This window comes from Porites lutea, chromosome 9 (assembly GCF_958299795.1).
Source record: "Porites lutea chromosome 9, jaPorLute2.1, whole genome shotgun sequence".
Taxonomy (NCBI): Eukaryota; Metazoa; Cnidaria; class Anthozoa; order Scleractinia; family Poritidae; genus Porites; species Porites lutea.
The window spans coordinates 30,956,754-30,970,761 of NC_133209.1; the positions used below are offsets into that span (position 1 = coordinate 30,956,754).

Genomic DNA, 14,008 nt, shown 5'->3' on the forward strand with positions numbered 1-14,008 from the left:
GACGATAAAGAATTTTTCAGATTACTTAATTCAGTCATTTCGTCATGATACAGTGAAAACGCTTAGGCTTACGGTTACCTCAACTTTGGGGACATTGTGCGTAGCTGTGAAAAAATCCTGTCTGGGTCGCTGAAATGTGTTCACCAAAGACAACGGCTTGATAGCCGTATTGAGAAGGCAAAGTAAACGCTTAACTGTGTACTTTTGTTGTTGCATAATGCATTGCAATAACTTGAATATTTCTGCCCAACATTTGTTATTTTTGTTGCCTTTGTTTGGCTTTTTCAATCAACACGTTGATTATTTAGCAATCCTATTGAAAAATTCTCCGGGGACGTTTAGTGAAGCTGTTCAAAGCTGTTCAGAACGGCACGCGTGCAAAACGTCTGCGCATGCACAAGGTCTCTATTTTCAATAATTAAAATTTGCAAAATCTTCCCCATTTAAATTGAAAAACATTTAGGAACTGTTTGATATGTTTAATGGTTTGCAGCCGGTTCTAGTATTAAGCACAACAAAAAATTACTTAAACTAACTTAACTAACTGACTGGTAAAGTCGTCCAGTACAAGGTTTTTCCGTCCTTGTTTTTCCTCTTAGCATGCATTGGTCGTTTGCGTTGTTCGCATTGACCGAGCTCAGCGACATGATGACCAAAACAGCAACAATGGCTACGGCGAAGTGCTGCCAGAGCGAGCGTGGACTTTCAAACATGATTTTCGCCTTTGGTGCAAGGAGGAAAGTATGTGGTGCAAAAGAGAGAAACTAAAGCGATTAATAAACTTTGTGTTCGTGAAATTCTAAGCTTATCTTTTGTGTGTGGAGCTTACTTTTTTGAATTTCGCGGCCGGAATCTAGTTTGTTTTGGTATCGCGTATAATTTTGAACGCATGCGCACTGCGTTTTTCACGCGTGTCGTTCAGAACACTCATTGACAACTTAATTTTTCAAAAAAAAAACAAAACGGCAAGCCATTACAATTATTTTATTGCCAATTTAATGCCCCTCTCCAGTTAACGGAAAGCAGCGAGGGATGCATCAGGGCGAGCTGTGGCGGATCTAGGGGGGGTTAGGGGGGTTCGATCGAACCCCATAATTTAAAACAGCCAACGTCAAAAAACTTGTAAAAATATAAAATAAATACAGTCAATCTAAAATGTAATGTATTTGTAACCAAGTTAAGCCTCTGCTGCTCAATAAAGCTAAAACGTTTCCTCCATAAAAAACAAATGCATTTTTCGTTCACTGGCATTTTCCCTGACATTAACCGCTTGCTGCGAATAGCTTAACGAGCGAGAAAAAAGTACAGCTTTGAAGCTTGTCAAAGGATATTTACGCACCACCATGACAACGGAAAGACTGTAAGGCTTGGCTACGAGGAACATTCATTACGAAAGCCCATTGACTACGATGCTGTGGTTCAGCTTTTTGCGGAAAGATACCGAAGAATGCTTCTTATTGATCCCGTCTTTAACGAAACATAAAATTGAAAATAGACAACATTAATGCAGTATATTTTTATCATATCTTTCTAAATGCAAATTTGCATCGTTGTTACGCAGCTATAATAGTTATATTTTGATGCAAAGAGAATGGCATTGTCACTTTAAAAAAATGAGATATTAAAACACGATCACTTTGCCTCAAAATGGCGGAAACCGCGTTTCCGAGGACTTGAAATTTCAAAATTTTCCGGGGAAGGATGCTCCCAGATCCCAGATCCCAGATCTACAAGGCGGCGGCCCCCTTTCATCAAACCTTATGCTAAAACCTAGATCCCCCTCAGGGCGAGTTCTTTCTGTTCTTTCACCATACTGTGCCGGCAGTCATGATAACTTTTACTAGAGCAGTTCAGCTCTTACCGATCTTTTTTCCTATCTTGATCGTCGTCACAATTTTTACCCCATATATCATAGCGGTATCGTTGGATCATGTCTACCCGTTTTTGCCGTGCATAAGTAAAACGGCAGGATTTGAGCCAGAGGGATCAATTTTTGGTTTTCTGATGTTTTTAGTGGCGTTGATCGGACTGCTGGCGATCTTTACTCGATATCTTCAACTTAAGGGATTCAGTCAACAAGCCAGTTTTGAGGCGAATGTTTTACACAAGGTGAAATGGTTCAACACAATTTCTCTGCTATCTGGTGTTTCATGTATCCTTGGCGTTGTTTTGGTGGCGAATGTTCGTTCTTCTGTACCACAGGTGAGTTCCACGGCTTTCACATAATCTAATGTCTTGCTGGTGTATGTACTGTCCGTTGTTCGGGTCTTGAACTCGTTAATTTGCAGCGTACTGAAGAATAATTGACATAGCAGAAAAAAGTCACGGACATATACTAATATATGGATAGTTTCAGTCTTGTTGTCAGAGCGTTTATAGGATATTTGATATGGAGTAAAAACCCACGTGTAAGAACCTAGATTTTTCCAACTTAGCCAAAAAAGGTTGTTATAGAAATGGTCAGTTAGTGGGATTTAGGCTACTTAGGTTCTTAAATAGGTCCTTAATTTGATAGGGGCACCAGCGGTCAGCACAGATAACTACTACAGGGCGTGTGTGATATGGAATATGTTGCTGTATTAAATAATTATCTAGAATACAGTTTAATAGGTGATAACCGTGCAGTAATTTTATCTTTGCAAAGTACTAGCATGCATGTCTTTCATTCTGCAGTATCCATAAAATGCTGTGTTACATTTTGAATCTTACTAACTCAGAAACCTATCATGAATTGAATTTTTTTTCCGGCTGTATTTTCTTCTCTGCCTTCATTTTTGTAAAATAAGAACCTGTCAGGAAAATGTTAGGCTAAATAGGTTCTTATGAAAAGGGGCTTTAAAATGAACATTTTAGCCTCACGGGCTCTTAAATTTATTTTCTTACATGTGGGTTTTTTAATGTATAGCATATCTTCAGCATTCAATCGATCTTTTTACTCGAATTTGCATGAAATGACCAGATTTTGTTGTTCCACACACGAAATTTATCCTTTTCAAAATCTCAGCCTGGAGTTTATTCTTAAAGTATTCTTAAGATTTCGCAAATTTCAGCCTCGATATTTTTATAAAATATATTCTTATAGAAAAAAAAGGGTGTATGCCGTAAAAAGTACATTTTTCCCAAAAAAAGAAAAAAACTTGGCAATTTGCTTAACCCATTCGCCCTCAGGTAATTTTGCCGAGAAACGTCTTTGGAAGCTTGTCGAGCGGTTTCCAGGCTGGTCACTACCTAGCTATGAAGAACTATTAAAACTTACAACAAAGCCGTTTACAAGTCGGACACGTCGCAGCCTTCTGAGCCAATGGTGGTTCGGGGGCGAATAGGTTAAGACAAAAAAAGAAACATGGAGAAATATAAACTGAAGTAAACGTTATACATCCTCTCTTGTTCACCGTCGAAGTGAAATGGCAAGTTTTTTTCTGCACAAGATCTAAATATCTCCATATTACTGGGCAACAATTTTGTTTACACATACATGTACACGTCCCCTCTGGCTTAGTGTTTTTTCCTGCTCACTTTTTTGGCTGTCCCTGGAACAAAAATATCAAATGGTTTAAATGTCTGCTCAGCATAAATTTTTGTGATGCTCAATTTGGAATTTAGGGACCGGTCATAATTTGTCGCGCCCCCGGGGGGGGGGGGGGGGCGGGAAGGGGGGACGAGGAGTTTGGGGGAATCATACGGTTTTCAAAAGCGCTAATTGACAGGCACAGAGTGGGGACCAGGAAAAAAAAGGAGAAACTGAATTATCTGAGGCGGTGGGATCAATTTATAACTTTTTTGTTGATCTTGTTCAGATACGAACCATGATACGGGAGATATAGCGCCTGGAGAGAATTAATTGTTTTTAACCTTTCTCCCTGGAGGGACTGATCTTGGACAATTAATACTCCAAAGAACCGAAAATGTTTGGAAGTAACAGAGGATAATTTGTTATTTCGTTGCTGAAATAGCTAAAATGAACTAAGTGAACTGATGTTACTCACTACTTCAAAAATGGGTTATCGTTGACAGTCACAATTCTTTCCTCTTTTTCTGTCGATTGTCGATCGGTGCTCGACTGAGCCGAGGAACTTTAGTATCTGAACGGCCTGTAACAAGCTAACTCGGTAATAATGAGGTGTCCGCATTACTGAAGCGGGTGTCCGTATTAAGCGGGGTTTGACTTATTTGTTGCCTTTTTAACATTTTCTCTTTAGCCAGTCAAAGCTATAGACAGAGTTCATAACGCCGGGACCTTAATGCTCTTTCTTGGCGGAGGTGTATATTTCTGGTTTCAAACCCTCATCAGTTATCACGGTATTGCAGTTAAGCTCAATAGCAAAAGCATGTTCCTCTTCCGGTTGGCTGTATCCTGTATTGTGACCATCACTGGCGTGGTATACCCGTTCCTCAAAGATTTTGCCTACACAAAGTATAGTGGTAGAGTGCAATTAAATTCAGTCACAGCGGCCCACTGGAGTCCAAATGAAGGTGGGTGGGCAGTACAGGTGGCCAGTAATGCTGGAGAATGGATTGATTGCCTGTCTTTGGCGATCTACGCTGCGTCATTTTACAAAGAGTTTCAGACGTTCTCTCTTGACGTCTCGTATGTTGAAAACGCTGAATTGGAGAAAGGATGGAATCTAAAGTACTCAAAAATAAGACAAAGCAAAGAAGAGGAGGTTTCGGACGAATAAAATACCATCGACTTACACCAAATGAACTGCGCTCGGAGGCGTAACGAGTAATGGGATAGAAATTATTGGACTAGCCTGAAAAAAAGGGGGAAAAACGGGGTGAAATGGAGCGCTGGTCTGGGGAGGGGGAAAAGGCGGCGGCCACAGCTTGGCTTGCTTCGCTCGCCGAATCCCCAACTGAATTAAGTAACAATTTAGTAATAATGTAATTTATATCATCATAGAAACGTTCATAGGTAGAGCTGGAGTAGGGGTATGGTGATAAAAGGAACATAAGCCTCATCAGTTTACCACTTCCACATCGTCCCATTATACAGTTGGTTTTCCCCCAAACCTCGTTTGCATGTCTTGAGTATTGTTTTCTCTTGGGTTTTACCATTGTTCCAAAAGAAATTAAAAACACTGAATAGTTACGCAACTTTTTAGGGGGAACTAGCAGGTTATTATTCAACAAATAAGATGGGACTTTCTCTCCTTATCTTCCTTTAATAGTTACTAACTACTTCATGCTAGCTACAAATCACTCTCTCAATTACGTTCTGTCAACTCCTTAATTCTTATATTGACCAGAAATCCCCGACTTGCTTAATTCAAATCAATGGTTATGTAAGTCTACTGTGAGTGGCTAGAAGAGATTCTTTAGCATTGAACCATCGAGGTATTGACTTTGTCAAAACGATTTTCTTTCTTAAACTGAAATATGACCTTTGGGCTCCGGTTGTCCAGTCAATAAAAAACAAGGAGAGCAATATAAAAGTTACAGAGAATTAGGCTTCTAAATAGAATTCTTGCTGAATAACAGTGAGAAAAGTACTAAAATTACAGTTTCAAATCAGAGAAGAATGACAACAATTATAGATATTAACCTTTTAAAATTTACCTTTGCTAAAACTTGTGAGTTAGGAGATATTCTATACCATTATTATTTACATATTTTTAATTGCAAGTAAAAACAATCAACCGCATAAATACGATTGAAAAGACCGGTAAACAACCACGGCTAAAAAATAACAAAAATATTAGGATAGGAGTAATTCCTGGAAATCCAGAAAAAGGGTCAAGTTAAGGTTGAAATATCAAACCAGGCAAAAATGTAAAAAAGCTTTAGTAGAAACCTTAGTGGATCATATTGTGCGATAATTAAGAGGGGTTGCCGTCGAATTAGAATTAAGTAATGATCCGGGTAAGGTGGATAGCAATTTCTTTTGTTATGCGGCAACGGTGCTTTCCCCACATAGGAATGTTCTCATTTTTACACAGAGAATGCATAAACCTACATGAAGGCCGTTTTATACGCAATAAAATGCATTTACACTCCACTTTGAAAGGGTGTTTTTTTGTGTTAAAAGATTTTGACTAATCACAAGAGTTGAAACAATAGCCAAGAAAAGTTTACAATTTTACATGTTCCCCACATAGGATTTCTTTGTTATTCAAAGTGCTGAGACCAGATTTTGTTATATGGAAGATGGTTGGAAAGTAAGGATGAATATATGTACTGCTTTATGAAGGTTTGTTAACTTTTGCTGTTTAAGCCAATCAGAAGTAAGTACAGACAATAGAAAAGTTAGCACCTTCTTTGCATTCCAACGTGTTTGTTGGCGTTGTTGCTATCGTTCTTATCTGGACCGTTTCTTAACATATCTGTTTTACAAACAATTCATGACAGGAGAAGGTTCATTTTGATCAGTATTTTAAAAGTCGAGAGTTACAATGTGAATCTAACGAAACAACTAATGAGTGAATCTTTATAGGCCCCAAATTTCAGTTAGCTTATCATACAGTAACCATTTAAAAGCATAAACATCAACGAGAACTGAATACGTCAAATTAAAAGTAAATGTAAAGTCGGTATTTATGTTAATGTATTTTTTTGCATTACTTAACAAAATATCTTGTACTTACTGTATTTCAGAGGACATTGATGTAAAGTATTGTGCATGAAACAAAAAGGTTTTTAAATGGAATATGAAACTGATTATTAGGGAGCCTGTAATGTCACTTTGGAGTTAAGAAGCACCAACTTGCTGGAAACATTTTCTGTTTTCTTCCCTTATCAAACCCACTGCCATAATAGTGAGTAAAATCAACCGAAAATACTGAATAACGATAATTGTCCTTCCAGGGATTTTGCCGTAGTCTGCTACACAGCCGTTTTTAGTGTCGTCACGCAACGCTCCTCTAAAGGAGCGTTGCGTGACGACACTAAAAACGGCTGTGTAGCAGACTAATTTCGCCTAGGAGGCATCCTAGTAGCTTGCGCGTATATATAGGAAAGTACTCAGTTGAAATATGCAGTCAGTATACCAGAAAAAAACTGGATTTGTTAATGACAGGGACCGCATGGAACAAAAGCCAGTTAGGATGACGTAAAACAGAAAACGCCCGAAGGGAGCGCTTAGGTTGACTTTGTGACACTTACTCTTTTACGTTATGTCTCATATTCAGTGACATTCTTTGGAGCAGCTGTTGTGAAAGCCGATAAAGGTTAACGGTCTTTTAACTGTTTGAAAGCACTTAGGGGGTTTGCCAGAAAGGAGTTTATCATTCGACAAATCTTGGCTCATCCTGTAACAACCTGTAAAACTCACGTGTGACGTAAAATAAAGGAAACAAAAAAGTCAGCACAAAAGAACCTAGGAAAACAAAAGGTGCAAAACAAAGAAAAAGTTCCCTGGTTCTTACACTGAGGTAAACCCCAAATCTTTGATCATGTTTGATCGGAAACAAGAGCTCATTCTCTCTTGTCGCAAATGTTGAAGCTACAAATGTAATAATGCACTCAAATGTAACACAAATTGACGGCAAATGCTATCCAAACTGTATATACTTGACAGAACGCCACCCTCAATATAAGTGGGGCAAAAATAAGCACCGCGGCGCTCTTTCGAAAACACAATATCCTATCTCATTTAATCGAAAGAGCGCTACCCCGAATAGCCTTGGCATCGAAAAGCAATAAGCACCGCGGTGCTCTTTCGAAAAATACATTTTTTTTTACCGCATCTAGTAAGAGTCGCACATGATAAGAAGAAGACTGAATAAAAGGGCAAAACAGCTGTCTATGGCTACAACCCCGCTCTGTTCTGAGTTTTTTCGGTGTCGTTTTGATGTCTTGCAGAGTTAATTTGAACGTAGTACGATCAGCATTGCAGTATTCTGCTTGCAGAATTTAATATGGCTACTTTACATTTTTGCTGCATATTTTATTTTATTTTTATTTTATTAGCTTTGACCTGAAGAATACAAAAAAAAAAAAAACACTGTAGATATGCAAACAAAATATTAGGGCAGGGACACTGCAAACAGCTAAAGCTAATTACTGCGGACCCACATACTGCGGACCTTGCTTGGGTCTTTATAGATCCTACGTTCTTCGGCATATTGGTTTGCGGTCCTTTGCAGTCCTTTGTGGTTAATGTTTGTACTTTATGTATTTTGGGGCCGTAGATCTTTTAAAGATCCGATATGCCCTAATTCTTGCATGATTCTGTCCAGTTTAGAGGTTGGTTTTGGCCAATCCTTTATTTTCTCTGCGAGACATCAACTTGACCCTTGGACTCTTGCCCCCCAGAAGACACGTGGTATGGCTTAATTCTGTGGGTATGGAAAGTTCTAGGTCAGGGCTTAAATCAGAGGATGCGGATATTTTTCATCAGAAATTTCCCTAAGTGTTACGCTATACTGACGATCCCTAAAAAGAGCGAAACAGCTGTCTACGTCTATGGCTACAATCCCACACTGTTTTGAGTTCTTTCGGTGTCGTGTTGATGTCTTGCAGAGTTCATTTTCACGTAGTACGATCAGCATTGCAGTATTCTGCTTGCAGAATTTAATACGGTAGAATATTGTATTTTTCGAAAGAGCGCCGCGGCGCTTATTGATTTTCCTACTTAAAGATGCCAAGTTTATTTGAGAGCGACGCTCTTTACATTAAATTCAATGCAATTTTTTCGAAAGAGCGCCACGGTGCTTTATTTTTGAGCTTTCTGGTGTTTGAAATCTCCTTCTTTTATTTAAATTAAGGGAAACCCCTTGGAAAGAAGATTTCTATCAAAAATGCTGTTGCGCTACACTATTATGCGAAAAATAAAATACAGAGCGGGGGCAGGTGTAGTGTCAACTATTACTAGTTACTCATTAGCATGAATATAAGTTCACTTAGAATATTAAGTAATTCTTTGAGTAGAGGTAAAATTACCCAGGCGAGACCATTGCAAAATTACCAATTTATATAGCGCGTATTTACATATTCTGATCAATACCGCTTTACAATCAGATATTTAAGAGAAAACGAAAATACATTACCCTGAGAATAAAATAAACTAAGTTACAAACTATAAAAATACTTCTTAAAAAGATAGGTTTTAAGACGAGATTTAAAACTGTTAAGTGATGTTGCTTGACGAAGCTCTACTGGTAGGCCATTCCAGAGTTTCGGAGCTGCTCCCAATGTTGTAGATAATACGTTCCCTTCATATTTGCGAGGGGGATTTACAAATGGATTTTTCAGCATGCTCCATCAGAGGAGGCGGATCCAGAGGGAAGGTTGAGTTAATTTTCCCTCGTCGGAAATTAAAATCAAACCCCCATGGAAGACCAATGTGGGTGTAGCTCGAGCTTACACTAACCCTTAAAGGAGGCCATACTAAAACACCATTGTCATAAATCTCTAGTTTTCCGTACTACTTAAACTCCTTGATACCTTTCCGTGTGGTTAGTGTCACGGCCTTTTTTGTAAATTTCTTTATGCACAGCCCTAAGCGATACATATAATGTAGTGACTTTCCATCCTAAACACCATCAGTTTGACCAAAATCTGCAATTTACACTCCTATGAGCACCCCCGTCAATTCTACGTAATTTATAAACACGCTCAAGAATGGAAGCTCAAAATAAATACCACATAATGGAAATACCGGTAATGGACTAAACAAAAACAAACCACGTCTCAAATACGCAAATGAAACTAATTGTTAACAAACAAACATACCTTGGAATGGAAATGAAATCATCTGGTCGTTACACCTATGCAAGGGAAATTCTTAGCAAAAAGGCTACCAAAATTGTCTTCACAATTAAACGATTTCTTTCGAACATTGATCCTTCAGCGGTCGAGGCAAGGAATTAACTTTTTGATGCCCTTGTTAAACCTGCACTACTTTACAGTTGTGAAATAAGGGGACCAGAACTACTATCTTATAAGACACATTTTGATAAAAGTAGAATTGAGCAAGTTCACATTAAATTCTGCAAACAAACATTAAATGTCTCATGGTACACAGAAAACACAGCGTAGAGGAGAACTTGGCCGATACCCTCTATCTATAGACATAAAGGCTTCCCTTTTATGTTACTAGCAAAAATTAGGACAAAAATCAGACAACCCTCTGATTTAAACTATACAAAACAGTACAAAATTACTGCCATCTCAGCAGAGCTGTTGTTTAGGGAAAGTAATGTTTGGCAAGTGCACAGGGTTAGGTGGGTTCAAGGGGCACCCAGTAAGAATATAGTTCAAAACCACTTAAACATAGCATTGTTTAACGTATTTTATTATTTAAACGGTAGATATAGGCATATTTTTATCCCCTAAAATTTTTCATCTGTTCGGATTTCCTAACTGAAAGTCTAGTGAGGCGAAAATATAGGGATTCAAACTTACCATTTCGAAAATTTCAGCCAGAAACTGAAGGCTCCCGAAAATTCTAGGTGACCTTTTTAGGGTAAAAATCCGTTAAACCGTGGGCAATTATACCATTTTTTAGATGTTCGAAAATCCTAGGAGAGGGAGGCAAGCAAGAAATTTTACAATAAATGTTCCGAAAATTCTAGATCTCAAATCGTCTTTCCAACAGATATTTTCCGAAAATTTACGTTGGGTGACCCTGACCGAACGCTTTAATCCAGCAAGAAAATCCTTTGTAAAAGCTTAATTTGTTTTGATTTATGATTGACAACTTTCTCTAAAACAAAAACGACAGGCTATGATTATAATTATCTGTCAATTTAATGCTCCTCTTTAAAAAGCGATGCGAATGGTTCTTTCACCATACTGTCCGACAGCCATGACAACTATTACTAGAGCCGTTCACCTCTTACCGATCTTTTATCCTATCCTGATCGTCGTCACAATTTTTACCCCATATATCATAGCGGTATCCTTGGACCATGTCTACCCGTTTTTGCCAAGTATAAGCAAAACAGCAGGATTTGAGCCAGAGGGGTCAATTTTTGGTTTTCTGATGTTTTTAGTGGCGTTGTTCGGGTTGCTAGCGCTCTTTACCCGATATCTTCAACTCAAGGGATTCAGTCAACAAGGTTTTGAGAAAGATGTTTTACACAAGGTGAAATGGTTCAACCCAATTTCTCTGCCACCTGGTGTTTTGGGCATCCTAGGAGTTGTGATAGTGGCGAACTTTCGTTCTTCAGTTATTCAGGTGAGTTCCGCCTCAAATTGCCCAGTAGTAAAATTTTAATATATATTTTATCTTTAATATATCTTGCTGGGTTCTTGTCCGTTTTCTGTAGCCTGTTGAATTCCGGTAAATAGAAGTAAAACACCAAGGAAGCAAAAAATCTTTCAAGGATATACCTGATATGCCGGGATGGTTTCTCGTTGTCAGAGCAGCTTTTTCATTCTTAAATATAATGACCCCAGGAAGGTCTTGCCACACGCGAATAATTGAACAGCTAATCGTTTATTCTTTCTAAAAAATAGATTTCGCAAAAATTCGTCTAAATCGAATACAGCGGGTGTAGTTCAGTTTTTACCCTATTCGTTTAACCCAGGCAATACTTTTAGCATATGTCAGTATGCTAAGCGTTTCGAAGATATATAGCATGTTTAGCATGCATTTTGTGGCAACGGGAAAAATAATAGAAATATAAACTTAGGCAAAAGTTTCATACCCTGTCTAGTCGAGCAAGTTTTATCCCATCTATAAATTCATCTTCATACTATATGTTGGCGACAATATTATTGGCCCTGAATGGATTAACCACATGAAAAAACAACGAGAGCCAAAGCATGACAATTGAAAATGGCCGCGGATCTAAGAAGCTTTATTAAGTGAAAATTAGGATTTTAGGACTTGGCTTTGTTTATTTTCTAGCGTTTTTGTGTCCCTTGGGTACTGACCAATTTATCAAGTAGAAATGCATGCTGCAACTGTATTAAAAACAATTTGGGCGTGGGGGGAGTGGTGGGGGGAAAGCGTATGGGCCAGGAAAGGGACAAGCATGCAAAATAAATTCATATTTAGGCCCTGTCCACACTAATGCGTTTTCAGTTGTCATCAAAACTGACGCATCGATCTATCGATTCGCATCCACACTACTGTTTTGATGTGTTTTCGGCTGTCCAAACTGATTCGTTCGACAGCGAACAGAATTGGATGTTGTGACGTAAGTTGAACTCTACGTGCATGATACAAACACGTCAATTTGATGCGTTTCCGACAGTTCACACTAATAGACGATTAGTATGCGTTTTCAAATCGATGCGTTTTCGATGAAAACGCTCAGCGTATTAGGCCTAAACGCATCGAAATGTATGCGTTTTCAAACGAAAAAGCACTTAGTGTGGACGAGGCTTTTTCTGACAAAGATATGGTCACAGAAACCCCAGGAGACCCCGCCCCTCTCTCCTAGCAGCGTCATTGCCTCGGAAAATATTCAAGAGCAACAAAATTACCTGTTTCCTGAGGGACCAGTTATTAAGAATTGCCAAGAGACATTATGGCTCTTGGAATTGCCAAATACGGTTGGTGAAAGTCAGTTATATTTGTTACCTTTTGATTTTTTTTCTTTAGATAGTCGCAGCCATATATCAAGTTCATAACGTCGGGACTGGGGTACTCTTTATTGGCAGCGGTGTATATTTCTGGTTTCAGACCCTCATCAGTTATCACGGAGTGGCAGTTAAGCTCAATAGCAAAAGCATGTTCCTTTTCCGGTTAGCTGTATCCCTTATCATGACCGTCTCTGGCGTGGCGTACCCCTTCTTCAAATACACAAAGTATAATAATAGAATGAGTGGAATCGAAACGGCACACTGGAGTCCAGAAGAAGATGGTTATACTGCGCACGTGATCAGTAGTGTAGGGGAATGGATCGCTTGTCTTACTATAGGAATCTACATTGCGTCATTTTACAAAGAATTTCAGACGTTCTCTCTTGAGGTATCGTATGTTGAAAACGCTGAATTAGAAAGAAAATCGAATGGAGGGTACTCAAAGGTAGGACAAAGCAAGGAAGACGAGGTTTCGGACGAATAAAATACCATCAGAGTATTACGCAATCAATTGCGCTTGGAGGAGTAAGTGATGGGGAAAAACGATAAGAAATTTACATGGCTCATGTCTTCAAGAGGAAAATAAAGGAATTTCCCATCGAAACAACAAATTAAACAGTAGCAGTAATCCATAGCGTCACTAGCCTACGAGGACGCTGTGCGGGTTTGGGGAACTTTAGGGACGGAGCCTGCTCGCAGGCCAGTGATAGCGTCATGCAATCTTTCAGGTAGGACTAGTGTAGGGGTAAAGTGAAGACGTCGAAGGAAAAAGAGTCAAATTTAAGTGTTTTTGTGACGATGGGGAAGTTTAACTGTAAATATAATCATGCAAATAATTTGTGCTGCCGTAGTGCTTGGCTTCCACTTGAGACTACAAAGTTTTTTAAAACCTTACCACAGGCAATTATTTACTCAAGGAAGAAAAATAATTTCTCAATCGAACCAGTAATACCAATTGACAGCTTTAAAATTTCTCGCACTGTTTTTCAGAAGTCATTGATGTAAAGTGTTGTGGATAAAAACAATATATTTTGAAAATGGAACAAAAATTGTCAGGCAGTCTGTAACCTACGCGCGCGCGGCATGGAATGAGTTCTCCATAATTATTCTTACCTTACTACACTTCCTGCCAGTGAGACGGAAAGAACCAACTGTGCAAATTTCCTTCATGGCCAATTTCGCGCTGCTAGAGCCAGCCAATTCAAGACCGTCTACTCAAAAATCGATTGATGCTGGGGGAGGGGAGGCACTGAACGGAAACTTGAAAATAATCTCTTGAAAGGGGTGTTTCGCGAAGGCCCTCAAAGGTTGATCTGGTAAATACAAGAGAGCTTTCCTCATGACCATCATTAATTTCATTACGTATGCTGAATTGTACGTTTTGTATTTTAAACTGACATTATAAAATATTATTTTTGAAAGATAAATACATGATAATGTTGGTCCCTTACGTGTACATCGCGGACCACCGACGTCTAACTCCAGTCAGAAGGTTTCCGGTCTACAAAGACACCCTGAGATGCAAAATAGTGAA

General features: G+C 38.8%; 2 protein-coding genes across 2 annotated transcripts; both read left to right on the forward strand.

Annotated features, from left to right (window-relative positions):
- Nucleotides 1-1,827: 1,827 nt before the first annotated feature.
- Nucleotides 1,828-4,692, forward strand: LOC140949172 (DNA damage-regulated autophagy modulator protein 1-like). The gene is made up of 2 exons (XM_073398401.1): nucleotides 1,828-2,202; nucleotides 4,200-4,692. The coding sequence occupies exons 1-2, from the start codon at nucleotides 1,828-1,830 to the stop codon at nucleotides 4,677-4,679; spliced, it is 855 nt and encodes a 284-aa protein (XP_073254502.1). The 3' UTR covers nucleotides 4,680-4,692.
- Nucleotides 4,693-10,745: 6,053 nt separating this feature from the next.
- LOC140948719 (DNA damage-regulated autophagy modulator protein 1-like) lies at nucleotides 10,746-13,512 on the forward strand. Its single transcript, XM_073397985.1, has 2 exons — nucleotides 10,746-11,119; nucleotides 12,494-13,512. Exons 1-2 carry the CDS (start codon nucleotides 10,748-10,750, stop codon nucleotides 12,956-12,958), a joined length of 837 nt encoding a protein of 278 aa, XP_073254086.1. The 5' UTR covers nucleotides 10,746-10,747; the 3' UTR covers nucleotides 12,959-13,512.
- The last annotated feature ends 496 nt before the right edge of the window (nucleotides 13,513-14,008 follow it).